Below are 20,678 nucleotides of genomic sequence, written 5' to 3'. Positions count from 1 at the left end.
TGCTATTAATAAAAATGCTCACAAGACACACGATGCTCCCTTCGCACAACTGCCTACTACTGATGAAGAATTTTATGACCTTGTTAAGAAACCTAACATCAGGATGCATGTTGACATGGCCAAAATCAGGGACTTCTACAACATCAATAAACAATGATTAACATCAGTTAATTCATTAATTGGGCTGCAGCTAGAATACGTCACGTCATCCCTCCGACCAATCAGAGCGAAGACCTGCCACTAGATACCCCCATGGAGATGATACTACAGCAGGCTGGGTTTATTCACAGCTCATTTGATCAGATGCTGAAGATAAAGGAAGATCTTTAATCAGCACAGGTTTGGATGTCAGCACAGTTCCTGCTCATGAAAAACAATCATCTGCTGCAGCAAGTTTATCATATGACTCCAGAACCCCTAAGAAGATCCATGCTATCACAACTTATCACAACCTATTACAGCTCCACCGATATTCAACGGCAGACTGAAGTCAGTGAAAGAAGTTATTGCATCATCGACTAGTCAGAAGTTTCAAGAATCAACAATCTCATAGGCATCCAAGATCCAGAATCTGCAGATTTCCAGCATCAACAACAGAATCCTAAATCTCGTCATGTGAACTCTGTTTTTTGGGAGCCTCTACATGGAAGGACAGATTGTTTCACCCCAAGAAAAAGAACTCCAAAGATGATCATCCCACTTCACAAAGACGAAGAGGTAGAGGCAGAGGCAGAGGAGGTTTCCGAGGCTGATACGACAGGAAATGACCTAACCAGAGCTCAACAGATTTCTTCAGACCCTGCCGACATTGCCTGCCCATTGGACAACGATTTAGAACTTCAGAATATCAATGCTACAACCACATTGAATCCCGTCAAACTAGCCTGTCTCATAGACATCGATCCATGACTGCCCAAGTTCAGCACTCTCCTACTCAGGGACAGCACTCTCCTACTCAGGGACCAGTCGGAGGTCGCCTTATGCAGTACGCATGCAGACAACTGAGAAGCCATCACAGACAACTCATGGCTGCTCGAAAAAGAAGCTGAAGAATGCCTTAAGACAAGTAGATTGATAAGCCTAGATCTCCAGGACGCTTATCTTCACGTCCCCATCCATCCAAGTCATCGTCGATATCTGCGCTACACAGTCAATGGTCAGAGATACCAGTTCAGGGTACTTCCATTCGGCACATCCATTGCCCCATGGTTATTCACCAGGATCCCGTCATCGGCTTCGCCCATCTAAGCCTCATAAGATTACACGGATATATAGACAACTTCCTATCAGCCGATCAGGACAAGTTGCAGATCAGATTAAATACAGTGTACCTTATTCAGCTACTAACGCACTTAGGTTTCCTGGTTCATCATCAAAATCAGAATTAGTACCCACATAGGACATCACCTACATAATCGCAAGATTTCTACTCAACACGGGCATAGTAGCCCTCCAGAGGACAGATATTCAAGGGTCAAAGACATGATATCAAGCGCACTCGACCAGCCCAACAAATCAAGACGCTGGTGGATGTCTTGCCTATAAGCACGCTCACCTCCATCCAAGATCTGACCTACAGAAGAAGACTGCAGCTATGACCCCTGCAAAACTGGATGAACACCACCAAAATCTTAGAGCTAGAAACACTAATTCAATCCCCGCCAGTTCAAATCTCAGAACTGCATTGGTGGCTAACTCATCAGAATTTCATGCCCTCTACATCAACTCTACACAGACTCGTCAGGAGAGGGTTGGGGTGCTCATGTAGACGATATTACAGTACAGGGAAAATGGTCCACCAAGAAAAGGAGTTCCACATCAACTGCCTAGAAATGAGAGCGATATATCTAGCTCTAGAAGCATGGCTAGATCATCTGCACCACTCGTCAGTAAAGATTGCTACAGACAACTCGACCGTGGCTGCTTACATACAGCACCAGGGGGGCACAAAGTATCAGCCTTTGTTGTAGGAGGCTACACGTTTATTTGCCTTGGTAGACTCAGTGAGTTGCAGGATCGAAGCAAGACACATACCGGGCAAGTTGAATATCCTAGCAGATTACCTTTCCCGGGAAAACAAGATCGTACCCACGGAATGGTCACTACATCCCAAGATATTCAAGTGGACAACCTCCCTATAGGATACTCCAAACCTAGACCTACTCACCACATGTCTCAACAAAAAACTGGGGCAGTCATCCTAGTCAGGCCTAGTAGTTAAAGCATTCGTTCTTCACGCCGAAGACCCGGGTTTGTTTCCCGACATAGGTACAATGTGTGAAGCCGATTTCTGGTGTCCCCCGCCGTGATACTGCTTGAGTATTGCTAAAAGCGGCGTAAAATCAATCTCATTCACTCACTCAACAACAAACTACCAGTCTACGTCAGCCCTGTACCAGACACGCTAGCTCTCCAGGTAGACCCTCTTTCTATGGACTGGGAGGGAATGTTTGCTTACACATTTCCCCCATGGGCTCCTCTAGAAGATTTCAGAATACATCAGGAACTCAGGGTAAGTTGACCTTTGTACTTAGTTTGCTATTGGATAGTAGGCAAGTCAAGTGGCAACACTGAAATCATAGATCAAAGGGATACAAAGTGATATACGGTTTCCACATGATAATCTAGGATGTATGATGTACTACCACCGGAAGTGACGTCATGGGAGACCTCACGTCCGGACTAATGTCAAAATATGTTAAATATCACTATCCTAAAGGGCACAACTGAAATTAAGTCATAAGAAGTGATATGATGTCATATGAGACATATATAAACGCAAACAAGGTCATAGAAATGACAACCAGAAGTGACGTCACAGGTGATGTCATCACCGGAAGTGATGTCATAATATGTTTAAGTATCACATTGATGGCTCAATATATGTATAATATAATACCGTATTTTCTTGAGTATAGTGCGCACTTTTTTTTCCAAAAAACACAGCTGTGTAGAAGGGGGTGCGCATTTTACACAAATTATGAGTTTTGATGTTTTTTCCCCCATGGAAAGACATTACCGTGAGCACGTAACATCGGAAATACCATGTCAACAAATCCATACTGAAGTACGCAAATTATTCATGTAATTACACTGTTTGGCTATAAAAAGTGTTCTTTGTATATCTGGACTTATGTTTGTAACTTATTTCATTAATTTTATTCAAAATTCCTTTTAATATTGTTTAAATTAGTTTCGGCGAAATCGTGTGTGAAGCGATAGGAAGATCGCACAACTCACCGTTATTAACAGCAACCACGGTCAGATTACAGCTATTGACGCCTTGAAACGAACTTTAGTTGCCAGAGAATGGATACATATATCATAAATGCCATACTTTGATTCGTTAAAAGTCATATTTGTTTTTGTTGGACGATTCTATGTCAACACTTAATTCTCGCGATCACGCGATCACGTGCCAGGGAGCCTTGACGGTGACTGGTCAGACTGGTTCCATGTAAAAAATAATACCAGGCAATAGCGATCAGCTGCTTCGCCACGGTTATTATTATTTTAAATATGTTTAGTAAAAGCTGCATCTAAATTAACAAGATATTGGAATATATTATTCCTGATAAAAAAATAGTTTCAGATACAACTTTTGGCGATCCTTGCATTAAAATACTGTAAAGTTATATCATTGGGTGTGTCTTGACCGAATCACCAGTAGATTCCAAGAAAACGTGTGTATAGCTGATTGCTGTGTCCGGCTTAGTTTACGAGAAAATACACAAGGTAATCTTAATCCCTGGATATAAAACAATGCCTAGCTGAACAAAAAATACAATTTAAACAGTAAATCAACCTGTCTGGTGATTTTTTATCTCAAATTTCGAATTTGTACTGACAAAGTTTCTCATCACCCGTTCGTTTGCCGGACTTCGCTGAAGGGGTACTGTGTAATTTTTTTCTGCGCATAATATTCAAATTTCATTTTTTCCAAAATATTGAATCCGCTAGAGGGGGGTGCGCATGATACATGGGTGCGCACTATACTCAAGAAAATACGGTATTAGTATTCATTAATGTCTAGCCTTGAAGTTAGGTTATTAGACATATTCGGTTTTGGTCCCTTTTGTAAACAATTCATGTATTCCCACTTCACATTAGCCAACTATCTAAGGGATACTAGATACCAGATCCCACCGGTCCCTCCGGTGTATATTGGCTCTGATGTAATAATGTAAGGTATTTACAAGAATTATCTGACAATAGTTATCATTGTGTATAATTCTAAGAATACTACCTCTATTACATCAGGAATTAATCCCTCCCACCTCCCCAAATATCTGCATCTAGTTGATGAAGGTTATGGGTTGAAAGAAGTGAGGTGTTGCCCGCCTTGCGCATGAGCATGCGCAGTGGTGTCTCTTGCGAGGGAAAGAGTATCCCTCACAACTGTTAGATATGTTGGCAGTGAAGATGACGTCTGTTGAAAATTTATTAAAATTTGTAGTGTGATTCTCAGCATAAACAGGAATTTATGGCTATGATGTAATAGAGGTAGTATTCTTAGAATAATACACAATGATAACTATTGTTAGATTTATAGACTAGTACCAAGTGTTTTAAATTTTCATAAAATATGCCATAAAATAACTTACACAATTATTGAAAGAAAAATTATTTTTTTTTAAATTTATATTTTATTTTGTCCGCTCACTCTCTTAAATTGTTAGTTGAGGTCGGGGATGAGTAACACATATAAAAAATATGGATGGCCTTATGCAAATGATACTTGGCATGCCACAAAAGGAATCAACAGGAAACTAAAATCTGGGTCACAGTGATCCACAGAGTGAATGTGCAATATGTCAGATCTGGGTTGGTCAGGAAGATCATGACCTCCCAGAGTTTGAGAGGTTCTTCCATGAGTAGAGGAAATAGTCTGAGATACAATGCTCCTTTTGCTCCAGCCAGAGCAATGAATATATGATCATTCAATCCATCTGCACTACCTTCTTGAGCACTCTTCCCACAGACAGTGTAGGCAAACAAGACTTGAAGAGCCAGTGGATCTGGAACTGGACTAACGTAAACAGGGAGCTTGTGTTTTAGAAAGATCACAGAGATGAAGATGAGGAATGTGAAGATTATTGTTAACTACTGAACACTTCAGGAAAAAAGGGACCATTCTATCAGGATCATCTTGGAGAGGCAATCTGCTAGCTGGGAATATGCAATTCATGGAACCTGCATAAGGCATAACTGCAGCTTTCCTCTGTAAGTAAGGTAAGTGTTAAAGCAAAGTCCAGGGAATCATTTACAAAAGCGCAAGATTTCAACTTGTCATCGCTGGCGTATCCAATTACATTTCGTGTAAAGATGATAGATCACTGGGAGGAGCTTATGGACATGCAATGACCCCTGACGTCACAGGGCATTGTTTCGCCAGTGTGACTGGCAACAAAATACTACAAATTACGTCATAGGGTATTGTCACGTGTTTGAAAAGTTTGTGGTACTGTATTCTAAAGGTAGGCCGAAAACTGATAATACAAGTCAATGCTGCAATTATGTGTATTGTGTTTTATTTTATCCAAGATGGCGGACGTTTCCGAGGGAAAACATATATAACAAACAAAGTAAATAACAATTTCTCCGTTCCCTTGAAGTTCATTATATCCATGTTCTACTGTACCTCTTTAGTCTCCCGACTAACACCCTTCAAGACTGAGTGAAGTCTGGTCAATTAACAGCACAAGAAAAAATACCCATATATACAAAATATACAATTTTGTATATTTGATATTTCCAAAATATACAATTTTGTATAGTTGGTATTTCCAAAACTATACAATTTTGTATATATGGTTAGATTTTACCACTGCTTCATTCAATTTCATCACCCCCTTATAGAAGGTTTCACATAATATGTGGTTGCAAAGTTTACTAATGATACCGAACAGTATTATTATTGCATGTGACAATAATGCTTTAATACTATTTTCATTATGACAACTATATGATGTTATGACATAATTTGTATTTCGTTATGTTTTACATAAGAAATAGAACATTTGTACAGATCTTAATAACAGTTTGATCAATATAAAATGCGTACGCCAGCAACAAGTAGTTGAAAGTAGTTTTAAACATTAAACAGATGCTCGTCAACCCGTAGTCCCAGATAACAATATGATTCTACATAGACCAGTGTTTGCCCAGCGTAGAGGAATCTGGTTAATCTGTATCACTTAACGAGTTTGAATAGCTTACTCTGCCCACAGTCGAGAGCAGCACAGTAATTAGTAGTTTAGACCAGGCGAATACACTGGTCACACTTGACTGGTCTGTCTGATGATTCGGTCACCTGCCAAATGGGATGTCTGACAATTGGGTGTGAACCTTACAGAGGAAGTTATTTTATGAATGCGTCACGTGTTTCAAAAGAGATGACCATTATCTAAGTAAAATACTTCTAAGATCATAAAGGACATAACATGTAATAAAGTGAAATTCATTTTCGACAAACTTTTATGAACAAATTTAAAACAGTGCGGGCAGATTCTATTTTCTAAAAGGTTTGGGGGGTTGTAAATCGTCCTGTTTCGATCCAGATCTAAAACTAGCTAAAATGCGACGGTGGTCCCTGTATTTAAAACATAAGGAGCAACAACGTTACGATCATGAAAGTTCTTAATGTATTGCCCTTAACGTTATGTTTATCGTTCCAAAGCTCTGTTCTCCAGCTCAGTTCATCTTTGTTTACGAGAACGTTTTTAATATGGGCAATTTTCTTCTTTCGGGACATTGGAGCAGTCATAATATTCATAACATCATAAATATTAAGATTACAGGCAATTTTAACAACTTTAGTACTCCATGAACTTTTACATAGTAACCATTTTCTTCATCAAAGCGTTACAAGTACTGTTATTAAATCTTGGGGTAGTCTAAAAACATTAGCATGTAATGTAACAAACGGGGAGGAGAGACCCATGTCTCCATTATTGGCTATACTGGAGGTACCGTTACTAACACCAAGAAATAATTTACAGGCTCTATTTTGGATTAGATTAACGTTTTATCCTCATATACCAGAGCCATAGAACATTACCGGCTCAACAAGACTTTCATACAGTTTCATAAAAACATCATAAGACATACACCCAACAGAATAAAACAAAGACAAAGCATGGCTGACAGAATTGTACAACTCTTTCACAGTTTCACATATCTCGATGCTCGTCAACCCGTAGTCCCAGAAAACGATATGATTCTACATAGACCAGTGTTTGCCCAGCGTAGAGGAATGAAACCGATGATCTCGGTTGTGATTTCTAAAATGAATTATGTTTGTCTTATTCATATTCACTGACAGTTGCCAACGTGTTGATCATTCATGCAGTACATTAAGCATGGATTGTAATCAGCATTCATTGGGGGCAGTTAATGCAATATCGTCAGCATATATTAAAATGGAGGGCATAGTCTCATCAACAAGTACGCCACAATTGAGATTGTTAATAGCCAGGTCGTTAACATACACAGAAAATATAGCTGGGGATAATTTACAGCCTTGCCCTACACAATGTTAAACAGTAAAACGTACTGTAAGAAATTCTCCTACACGTGCAGTAAAATTGACATCGACACACAATCGACTGGATAGCATTCAATATCTTTCCTCGAACTCCAATATTCCTCAGCTTCGCTATAAACGGTGTCGAAGGTTTTTTTTACATCAACAAATGTAACAAAGGTTGATTGTTTTGTTTTTTTCTATGCTGAACTAAAGACGTTTAAACCTATAAATGATCAATACAGTCTCATTTGGATCTAAAATCATTTTGCTTATCAGCTATGATATTGTCCTTTTCAAGCCACTTAGTCTTTAATTGAGTACATAAGCATATACTTGTTAGGAATAGATGTTACAATGATACCAAAGGGTTTCTAAAATCCTTCATACCGCTCTTAGGAATAGGATGGATATATCGCTGTTCCACATAGCTGGTACAGTTCCATTTACAAAGCAATAGTTAATAATTCTGTGCGACAAATCAACTGAACTTACATTTTTTTAACACTTCTGCAGGAATATCATCCACACCTGTAGCCTTTCCATTCTTAAGTCTAAAGACTAAAGACTAATGTGATGTCTGGGAGTGAACCTTACATGTTTATCATTTATCACATCCATTTCTTGAACTAGCTACTCCGAATTGAGCCATAATTCATTCACCACAGTCCTAAGGGGAAATTCAAACATATCCACCTATAATTCACGACTACTGCAATCTTGTCAAATAACATGTGTTTGACATCAGGTTGATTTTATTGATATCTTGTAATGACTGCTGGAATATTATCTATGCATTATCCTGTCTAAAAATCTAGATATATTTACAATATCATGTATGCATTTTTGAATCATTGTATTCCGGAGTGGTCTTCATATAAACTTCTTGACCAATCCGCTTCATGTACATTTTCAGAAAAACAGAACATAACATGGGAATACCGCTCGAATTGAGCCTCGCTCAATTTCCCTGTGCGCTGTGATTTTTTATTTATTTTTTTTAAATGAAAATTTTACAGGGACTAGCTGTGCTACCACAATACTTGTGTTGATTTAATATTGATAACATTGAATGTTAAACCATTTTTACAGTTTTGTCTTATTTTAGCGATAATGAAAACTGAGTAGAGATAAGATATATTGATGAACAACGTCTTTATTACAGTAAGGAGCGACGCTTAGGTGTATGTTGTAACACCATTATCAAGCAAGTGATGTTGTTCATCCACAGATCTTATCCTCTCTCAATACTCCAACTTCTAAATTCCTCGCAAAGAAGATAATGATACTTGTTTTGAATCTTGCCATCGTACAAAATATTCTTCGCACAGTATTCAAGAAACAATGTAATATTAATATCATATTACGCCATCAATATATGTTGTGCAATATTCGAGAGGTTGGCGCCTGTCGGGACGGTGTGAGATGCTAAAACTGTTCTTGTATAGTCTAGTATCCTTTGGCTAGTGACAGCTACCACTGTTTATTCCCATTCAAGTTGCTAACGGTGTTTCATCTAAACAGTATTATGGGAACGGAAATTAAAACATTACTTCATTCGTTATGCTACCATTTTTGAATATATGTCCATGAGATTAATCTGTTCATTTTTCCGTATTTTTATTACGGAACTTATAGCTTTGTGTGGCATAAACGATCAAATAGCAGTGTTGGCTGAAGAGCGCGTTTTTGCATCTTGGACGCACAAAAATGAGTTTGAACGCACCTGCGTAACATGTGTGGGTCTCGTGGACGCAGTGACTGGGGCGTTATTAATTTCATATCGAATTGACACTGTTATCGTAAATCAAAGAAGTACGTCTTTGCGTAAGGGTATTTGTTGCCAAACAAGACCGGGAAGCATATTGATTAACACTTCCGTTTGCTGAACCAAACCAGTTTCATTATTCTCTCCCTGTTTATGACAAATACCCAAACCGGTTTCTTGACCTATATCTATTTTCGGTTTTGCATGTATTAATGTTTGGTATGGTCCGTAGCTTTGCTTCAGCCAATCAGGTGCCGCATATTAAGCAGGTCGGATATAGTCGTAATTAATTTAGCTTGATTGGTCGAAAATTTCCCGACCTTGTGTCAAACTAAAAATAGCCCGGCACATGAAGGGTATACTTCAGAACGTGGTAACAGTGACCCGCGAAATCGAGCGACCGTGTAGGATGGTACGCTATGTTATCGCAGTAGATTGAAATGGGGCACGCTTATAACCTTATTAAATATGTGATTCAAAAATTTTTTGTTCATTGGATTGATCGATGCTGATTTTCTTTACCGAGTTTGGTAAACAAAGTTCCTGTGTGGGTTATATGGTTTACATCACGTCCTGTTTTGTATTTTACATACGACCGAGGTTTGATCAAGGGACTTCGTTTAAACAAATGGGTTCTTTTTCGTATCAATTTCGAATGGAGGTAGGGGTAATTCCACTTCAAAAACATCCCAGAAACTATCATAAAGAAGTTAACGTGTGTACAAGTAGCCGTGACATACCGCAACGAGTCCTGTATTCAATCATGCAATGAAATATATCGTGCTTAGATTTGCATAAGTAAACAGTGGACAGTTTGTGTGGATTTCGAGATTTATCGATACCGCCATACTGTATATGATAAAGAATAAATGCGGACACTTGAATGTAAGCATTGTTTTTATTTAGCGGACTCTGAATATTTAGTTATTCTACAACAGACTTACCAAGCTGATAATAATTCAATCTCTTGTGGGTTATATTAAGAATTGCAAAACACATTTTGACAGAACCGTTATTAGTGTAAATGACATGTTTTAACATTTATAGCACCTGAAACATGTTCATTGTTGACTAGATTTATGAAGGAAATGCTGGATCCTGAACATACTCTTACTTAAAAAAACTGTTTGATATCCCAATTATGTTATGACTCATTGATCATTGTCACAGTTACGACATGAACTCACTACTCAGTACAGTAGCATCAGAACAGCCATTGAACTTGACTGAATCCATAAACTTCAAATCATTGGAAGATCTAGATATAAACATTAACAAATGTCTGCCCCTATGACCCCTTACCAATGGCTGATCACCCGTGTACTGCCTTTTCATTTACAAAGTTAGATATTAACATGGATAGTTTTGTGTTAAAATATTCATTAGTATCAAATTTCCATTTTAAGAAATTGTTTGTCCCTTAATGTAAACCTCTTGGTCATGAGAGCAGGATGTGTCCTGATGTGAACCTTTCTCTCACTTTGCCTGTTTGTTGATATTTTGCAGTTGCGAAAAGATGTCTGATTTTTCACAACCGCTGTATTCTGTTGTTTATGTTATATTATGATGCTACAAATTGGACCCCTCCATTTTTGTTTGGGACCCCTAATTTTATGCTGAAGGGGTCCAACTGACCCCAAGAAACTTTAAGCCAGAGCAGACACTGAAATAGTAAGATGACTACAATTAAAGGGCATTAATAACGAGAGGCTGTTCACATATATGTACATCATATATGTATCACGCGAATCATTTCTGATTTTACTCGACGTAGAGCTAGAAACGTTACCTACTTCCGGCACAGCGGTTCTAGATGTTGGCGCTATCTAGATTGGGTCCCTGACACATGCAGCTCTATTTGATGGGTGTATTGTACTTATTAAGCTGAACTTTTATAAATCTATTTTTTGCAAATATATACTAGTCACTCCAACTAATCATTGTTACTAAAATATATAGGATTGTTGTCGATAACGTGTCCATTCGTATGTCTGTTTTACGTCTGTTCTACTAATTATTGACACTAAGAAACTCATACAATTTTTTAAATCATTACTAAACGTGTTGTACTTGTATACATCTTAATTCAAAAGTGGGAGAAAAGTTGCTTACTGTATTTTGCCGCCTTTAATGGTTCTGATGATCAAGATAACAACGTCAAAATCTAAGTATTCAGGAGTCGATGAGGATTCAGGAGTTTTTGAATTGATGCAGAATCAAGGTTGGGGGTTATTATAGGCCTAATAGTGCACCACTTGATTTATGTCCAGGCCCCCGTGACATGCAGTTGTCATGTGACATGTAATTAACTAATTGAATTGCAAAAACAATTCCGACAGCAAATAACCGCATCCACAACAACAATGCGTGGATGCAAAGAAAGAAACCATTTTAAACCCCTTTCTGTATATTTGTATTTGTATTCCTTTCTGAAACTATCATTCTACAAACAGTTGTGTTCACCGCCCATTGTGATACTTCTACTTAAGAAAATAAAAAAGGATGTTTATTTAGTCATTTGACATGCGTTCATTGTTAACAAAGATTAGTGTGAAAGGATTACTAAGTTTGTCATCCAGTATAATGCACTTCCTCGATTAGCATAATTAGAACAGAGTTTGTAATTAGTTATATCCTGACTCCAGTTAACCAAGGCAGCTACATCAGTTGTAATTTATGAATTTGTGGAATCTTAATAAATAAACGACCGCCTGTCGCAAAAGTGCAAACGAACATTGAACACGCACAGTCGCAGATTTTCCTTTCGTATATTTGAGGGTGAACGTGAACGAAGCCGTGCAAGATGCTTTACAGCGATTTGTCTTCAGAACACATATTGAGCTCAGGTAAGTTTATTAATGATGATATTTTCATTCATTCATAGATATGGCGATCATGGGCGCTGACACCATATGTATTCGCAATAGAACATTTGGAAGACTAGACACAAATTGAGTCACAATATGACAACATCAAATCAAAGAATTTGTTTAATACAACAGATTTAAGGCATTGAAATTGTACATTATTATAAAATACATGAGTGTCGCTACGTCTCATGTCAAATACATCAATGAATTATTTATAAAAAAAATTAATTTAACATTACTATGAATTTATAACTAAAATTATGGAGTCTTGCATGTCGAGCCAACAAACTATAGTACATATTATTCACCTTGGAATTTCTGTTTACTGTGCTTGCGGTGGGGTCCACCCTATTCCCAAAATGAACAGTTCCAAATACTACTGCGTAAAATATTAATGCCAATTTGGAGAAAATTACCAAATGAATGAATGCAAGTAAAACTTAATCCAGGGAAAAAGAAAACTGTTCAATATCACGTCAAAGTGTGCCCATGTGCAAAACCTAATCTTAAAATGAAAGGACTTTGGTATTAATATTTCAGTCAGATTCTGATATTGGCGAGTTAACGAGGTAAGCCCTATGATTAATTGTCTTACATACCTTTCTGGTGTCCACCGCCGTGAACCATACTCACTCACTCAGATAAATAACCCCTTTTACATAAGTCATGAACAAGCATATATATATTGCCAATATTTTGCTCCCATGTTTTCGATAATTGTACCAAAGAACAAGAATTAATCCTAGAATGTCTACACATAAATTCATTACGGACGCTGAAATAATGCCGATGAGACGTTAATTTTTACCTCGCCCACTCACTGATTACGGACTATTTGTCAGGCAATAAGAGGTACAAGCCAAGAGAAAATGTAGAGTGAGACCAACGTAGCCATAACACCTTTTTACAAGATGGAAAACATCTTTGCTGTTAGTGATTACATATAAAGAAATCTAACCAATTCACAGGCTATACGTTGTAGAACTGAATGCAGCCAAGTCATTCCTACCTGATACCATTAATAATTGGAATAGTCACCAGAAAAAGAGGATTATTAAACTTAGACAATGTTATATTCAGTTAAGCCATGATACCAGATTTTGTCACTTTAAACTTCCATCGGCTTAAAAAACACATCTCAGATAACACATCATGCATGCTCTTGTGGCTGTCACAATGGTACACTGCATTAATTTTTACACATGTCCCAACTACAATATATTTAGAAACGATTCTATTCTAAAGGTTAAGTGAGGTCCTAATCAGTGGTTTATTGGAAACAATTTGAACAGTGCCTAATTTAGCTATTTTGAAATCGGCCATGTACATCCGACGTTCGGGTGGATTTGCACATATATAATAACTAGTAGTAAGACTTAATACATACTTTGAGACACGTATTAAGTATTAAACAGTTAAATAGCTTTTCTTAGGAAACCCCTTTCCATCAACCGCACTATTGACCTATCTTTTTTGTTCTGTTTTGATGTATTGATGTATTATTTAATACAATATGTATATCTCCCCTCATCCCAATGTAAATAAAAGGAAGCTTGGTGGGGACTTTTGGGATATAAGAAATGAATACAGACTGCCATATTGTCTGAATGTCTTAACAATCACCGGGTGTGACCACGTAGACAGGATATCATTCGGGTTTCTCATAATTACTCCATGAGCATGCTTGGTATTGTAGCTTGGGGATATTAAAAGTGCGTTATCAGAGGAGATTGATAGTGAACTTTTAGTACCAGTTAGATATGATATCTATATGACTTCTTTCTGTTTGACAAAGGATTAAGGGTATATGTGTGGGTAATCCTTCCACGCTGATGAAAGAAAGTCACTCTACTAGTTCATGTAATCTACGTCAAATAAGATCAGAACACATGCATTATTACAACATACTCAGGATAACAACGAAATGTACAAATTAACAAACATGATCAATATTATTATTACATGTTAATGCCATGTATGTAAATATAGCTATATAAACATATGTTTAATTTTTCAGCTTGTGTGAAGTCGTCCATAAATACAAGAAAACGTATATTTTCCCAAAATTATATTACCCTCAAAAGGGCAATTATATTCATGTTACATTTTTTCAGTCTCTTTTTTTAATTCGAATTACGTAACATTTATGTTACTTTGATTTTATTAGACCCATGTTGTTGTTACAGACCCAAGGATTGACTAGGTTCATTACATGTCATAAAAGTGCCGGGACATAATATGGTGGCAATACATTCTCTAATTAACACCTGTCACAAAGGGACGGGCAATTTGGGTTTGTCCTCAGGGAATGTGTTATGCAATTTGTGTATTCACGAAATAACATTCAACAAATTATGTACATGGTCCTGTGATGTAGGATTCATGCATTCGTACTTTTTTTAAATAAATGAATTGCATTTTTTTTCTTAACCGTGTGCGAAATACGCATAATGTCGGAAAGCGTAAGTTAAATACTGACTTCATCCCAAAATAAATCACAAACCCTCTCTTATAATTTGTATATTATTCCATATTTTAATTATGTAAATCACGTTCCTGTCACTTTAAAAAGTAGAATACGTTAGTCACTCAACCAATTCCATTATTATTTTCCCAAAGATCAAAGATTAAAGCAGTTATCAAGATTTATTTTCCATATCTTTAAAAATACTTAATCTTTACATTGAAACTGCCATCATGATGTATCATTATTATTATTATTATTATTATTTTTATTATTATTATTGATGTACATATGGTTTGCACCCAACCATGCGCGTGCCAAATTATACAGCGTCAAGCTTTTAGAGCGCCAACTAAGTTTTCCAAAGTAGAAATTAAGCCAAATGAATATATATCAAGTTTCCTTTTGCTAGAACATATGCATGCTGTTGTGTTTTTTCAAGGTAATCTTCGTTCTCGCATTGATAACAATATTAAAAGAACAAGTATTATAAAATATAATACGGGAATATATTACACACGTTATTTACGCATCCGGTTGCTCATAATACAATTTTCCCCAAGGACTACCGTTTTACAAAACGCGATTTTCCGCGTTTCTGCCGAGATTTCACATTATAACAATGTATATCTACAATGAAACCGACAGCTCAGAACAAACCAAATTCAACACTTTTAAGTAGTGATAAAATAGTTTTCATCCTCTGTGCAATCCACTCTGTTGGCATATGTGCACGAGAGCATGTTACAAAACACATCGCGGCCTCCCCGTAAAACAAATCCAAGCTCAAACACTTTCAATACAGAAGTTACCGCCAAAGCAATCGCCCCCGACAGCTAATCCTCTCTGTGCATTTGACCATAAAGTCTACTCACATACCAAGCACCGCGCCAGGAAAAGTACCAGACGCCTCAACCGCCCACCCGTCAATATCATTGCAAGGACAGTATGTACTCCCGCTAACAGTGTGGAGTACTAATTAAATCTTCCAGTAATGTTACCCGCCACTAAATCAGTTTTTTGTAACTTGCTGATACTATTTTGCACATACAAAACATTTATAGAGCAATACATAGCAATTATCCTCCTTTACCAACATATACAAAGAAACACAGTGCTCAACTTAAAACACTTCAATTTGCACATATATAATAATTATACACAAATACATAATAATTATCTCCCTTTACCAATATATACAAACAAAACAAATTTGGATACACCATATATACAAATTTGTATATTTTGTATATGTCATATATACAAACTTGTATATTTTTGTATATATCATCTTTCCAATCTTGTATATCCTTTGGAAATATCATCTTTCCAAAGGATATACAAGCTTGTATATATGGATTTTGTTTGCAGTGTGCAGGCTGTGTAAGGACAGACTTCAATAGTTCTGAGACCTGTTTCGTGCCTGAGCAAGTGAAGGTGGTGTCTGAGTGAATTTTATGTCCATGATATGAGGGTTCATTGGTAAGTTCTTACCCTGTGTGGTTTTCAAGGCTGTCCCTGCTACCTGTAAACTCTGCTGCCCACCTCCTTACAGTGGAATAGGAAGGGCATATGAAAGGGCATACCTCCCTACTTGTACTCATATTTTCATAGATGGCTTTTCATGTTATGCCATTTTTCTACAAATATTTGATCACTGCACATTCTTTAAATTTGTCCATTTTCTAAAGGTCACAGATCCCTGCTTATTTAACTGACTAGTCACAGCAAAACAATTTGCTCAAATGACAAAGGTTTTTGTGGACATACCTCTAGTATGACATCATGTGATGTCCACAACCAAAGATTTCACTTTTATGCAATTCATTCTATGTGTTCTTATAATTTATCAATCAACCTCATATGAGAAATATCCCCATATTGACACCAGCAAAAAAAATACAGCACTTTCTCTCCCTGACATTTTCCTTTATGCTCTGTTGATGTGGGTCCCATTGTCAAATTTTATTGATCATGTTGATTATTTTTCATTCAAATGAAGTGTCATCATTGGAGGGAACAATCATGTTAAGTTTTAGCTTCATTAGTGCACTGGTTTTGGAGAAGATGTTTACAACAGACGACAAAAAAGTAGCATCCTTCAGTAAATTCTCTGATCTTGTGTCAATATAAGCTAATTGAGGTCCAAATTTGGCCACATCTGCTGATACATTAACACCACACAAACTTGCTACTGATGCACTCACTTGTTTGTTTTGCTGTAATGAAGATCTTCACACCACTTATAAGAACTGGGGTGTAGTTCTTAACCTGTTCCAGGGATCGCACAAGCATATCCCGATGAACCTGATGAGTAAGCTCCTTCTCACGGTTATCCACCTCTTTTGTCATCTTGGTCAACACAGGACTCAAATTCTAAAAAAAAAAAAAACTAACTCAAGTGAGACATTGATCATCAAATATTGTAATCATAACTGCCAAGTGAACTACATACATGTTTGCATTACATGATAAAAAAGAAGCATCCCTGTCATTTCTTAATGCCCCCAAACCTTCCAACCAGAAACATATATCATGAATAATTCTGACTTGAACAAATCACTTTGATTGCATCATGTCCTTTTTGGAAACACAAAACACCTAATGCAGTACAACATTGAAACAGAATATCCATTACCTTCAGCTACTTTCATAAGGAAGCTATGTACTTATTAATGATATCACGTCCAGTTGGAGAAAAAACATGCCATATGAAGTGCACCTTTAAAACAGAAAGTCCCAGGTCTCTAACTACTTTAATAAGTTATGCGCACTTTCACTTTAATGACATCACTTCCAGCTTGGGAACATTTTTTACATGTGCCTAATTCAAGATAAATAAAAACCAGAAAGTACCATTCCTCTAGCTACCTTATAATATTTAATAAGTAAGTTTTATTGACTTGGTCTGACAACCTTGGCCCTCAAATTCCGCCAATCACATGCTGATTATTTCTTCTTATAAACATGACATACAGAAACATGTGTTAGTTCAGTACACCTGGAAGAAAAACTAAAGTTATCATTCCAGTGACCTTGAACTTTAATCAAGTTTGCTCAAAAGCCTTACCACCCCAATGCCTACCCTAAGGATGATATGTACCAAATTTCATCTCAGTACAAGGACTTCTTTAGTTATTGAGAACCTGATAAAACCTTCAAGTTACAGGTAAGTCACAGTGAAAAACTAATTGAACGAATTAAACAAAAATCATAAAAATCAAAGCTTTCATTTGTTTTATAGAAACACCATCATGTTAGTTATTGACAGCTCTGCACTGCACTGCACTGCACTGTCAGCTTCACTTGCATTAGGTGAAACGGAAATCCCAAACAGCACGTACCGGTAGCAACTTGGTCCTGTTATTTGACTATCTGGTTGTCAAAAGTGTTCATTGTGTGTTTATAATTGGATTTATTCACTATTATTTAAATAGAATAATTAATACAACAGCCATGATCAGATTACCGCTGACACCTTGAAACAAACCTAAGTTACCAGAAAATGTATACATATATCATAAACGCCACAGTTTGGTTCGTAAAAGTCCTATTTATTGTTTGACCTTTTTATGCCAATAATTTGTTTTCACGGAACAAATGGCAAGACCATGGAAAGCATTCATGTCACAATCACCGATTGTTGTTCTCAGTAAGAGGCTTAATTTTTGCCACACAGTTTCATATTTAAAAAATAATCTGTAACATAGTAAAGTGATACTCTTATGATTATTTTTGCTACTCTTATGACTATTTTTATTTTGAATGTATTTGGTGAAAGCAGAAACTGGATTAACGGTATATGTTACATATGTTGCACTTTCAGGCGGCCACGCAGCCTTCAGCTTTGCCTAAGAAATTGGGTTTCATTATTTTTTTTCTTTACTCAATATCAATGACTATTTAAATAAGTCTCACAGGACACCATGCCGAAAACCTCGGAAAGGCCAAACTGAAGAAAGAAATTTGAGGAAAATGAATTTTCCAAGTGGGTTGAAGCAAACGAGCTGTCGTTCGCTACAATAGGGGAACTGTCCGCCACGGGATATTCTACACTGCGTCTCATTTCTCAACTACTTACTGAGGATATGGTCAATGCGCACTTCTCTGATTGTTAACAATTGGCACAAACACTTTAGCTGAAGAGGGGAGTCAAGAATTTAACTCCCGAAATGCGGGAAATTGACACAACGAAAACTGACGAACCGGTTTGCTCTCTGAGTGACGTCATCAACAAAGATGGTGACTCCCATGATATGCTGCCGTTTGCCATACTGAACAGGAAACCAGCTCTTTATAATCCCTCTTAAGCCACACCAGTGACTGCTGATCTGCTGAGGACATTGCTAACTTGCTAGAATTTCCCCTGGAAGATCGTGACACTAATCCAGGTACAGAAATGTTTACTTTCGATCCATTTTTGCATTCTCATGGTTCTGTGATCTGGGGTTCCGGGACATTCCGCAATATCTGTGATTACGTCAGTTTCCCATCACCGGCGTGTGATAAAAGTGCCAAAATGGACAAAGCGAAAGACACGCCCTGGATAAAATATCCCCTTTGCAATACTTCGAAGCATCCCTCAGGATACACAGAGAAATGGCATCGATAGATGAAACAGAACTGCCTCAAGTCATGCATTACATAGGCTATTGCATCAAGATTGCTACTCTGGGTCAGTCATTTACATGGCAGAGCGTACTACAGTACGATAGGGAATACAGACAGAAACAGTGTGAACTGCAATTCCCTTGGGGCACGGACAATTCCTATGGCATGCAGCTCTTGCTTGTGAAAAGAAAACAGCCAAAGCTCAGTGCAATACCCCAGCCAGGACGTACACTCGGCTTAGTCAAACTCGCCAAAGGGCCAAAATCAACCCGCACTCAAACATACCAATATGCATTAAATGGAACTCAAGGGGCAGTTGTCCGTATACACCATGCTGTTTCTCACAAGTTGGCAGCATATGTTTTGCAAGTTAATAGAGCATCCCTCAGTACCAGCGATGCAGTCTCATTTTGGGAACTACACTAGTCAGGGCAGTAAGCATGATACTATGGGGATGCCACAGCGTCCGCCGCTGCCGATGGGACCTACACCTTTTATTCAGTAGGGCCGTGCCAGAGTTCCCCCTTGTCTCAGCTTGCGGCAAACCTCTATTCATGGGATTTAATGTTACAAGGAGACAATGAGCGTGAATGGATATTAAACGTGTTATGCAAAGGTTTTGATATTGTCAACAGGGAAGAAATCTTTTCAATTGTATCCACAGAAGTAAACAATCATATGTTATGTTTTACAGCGGATAACCGCCCAAAGGTTGAGAAAAGGATTTGCGAAGAATTGAAATTGGGGCATCATGAGAAAGTATTATACAAGCCCCTCATTGTGAGTGCTCTTAGTACCATGCCAAAGTTTAGCACGGACATCCGTTTGATTCATGATTTTAGCTTACCCAAAGGAGGGTCAGTCAATGAATTTGTGACTAAGGAGTCCTTCTCTTACCAGACAATTCATGATGCGCTGAAAGAACTACTGCCAGGCGCTTAGATGGACCTTAAAGCAGCTTATAGGAGTGTGGCGAACTATGCATGTATGGGTCTTAACTGGACATTTACAGGGGATGCCGTACCCACATATATGATTGATAAACGCTTACCGTTTGGTGGCAGACGGAGTCCTTTCATATTTAACCGCATTACCCAAGCCATCAACCGATATTTTGCAAGTTTGAATCTGTGTGCAGTCGTGACATACTCAGACGACTTTGGGATTGTAGCTATTTCTCCGGAATTTTGTGAACTTCTTGTGCTTGATTAGGCTTTTACGCCAACTGGGCTTTCAAATAAACTGGAGCAAGGTTGAAGGGCCTGCCACCAAAATACCTTTCTTGGGCATTGACTCGGTGAATGGTGTTCTCACCTTGGCCCCTTAAAAGGTTACAGCTTTGGTGGATTTTGTGCAGGAGTTCATGTCAAACCTAGAGCTTCCAGACGGCAATTGGAACGCCTTGCTGGCACCACTTGTTGTTCCTTGGGGCAGTTACAC

General features: G+C 37.7%; 1 protein-coding gene across 8 annotated transcripts in view; it reads right to left on the bottom strand.

Annotated features, from left to right (window-relative positions):
• LOC124110749 (vinculin-like) overlaps positions 1 to 20,678 on the bottom strand; it is a 270,082-nt gene that overhangs the window by 186,478 nt on the left and 62,926 nt on the right. For all 8 annotated transcript variants that reach the window (XM_046470118.2, XM_046470120.2, XM_046470119.2 and 5 more), the window contains exon 5: positions 16,835 to 17,003. In XM_046470118.2, the coding sequence (XP_046326074.1) occupies positions 16,835 to 17,003 (169 nt within the window). The remainder of the gene's footprint in view (positions 1 to 16,834; positions 17,004 to 20,678) is intronic.

Source organism: Haliotis rufescens, unplaced genomic scaffold (assembly GCF_023055435.1).
Source record: "Haliotis rufescens isolate VD_foot unplaced genomic scaffold, xgHalRufe1.0.p SCAF_6, whole genome shotgun sequence".
NCBI lineage: Eukaryota > Metazoa > Mollusca > Gastropoda > Lepetellida > Haliotidae > Haliotis > Haliotis rufescens.
This window is presented reverse-complemented; position numbering and strand designations above follow the sequence as displayed.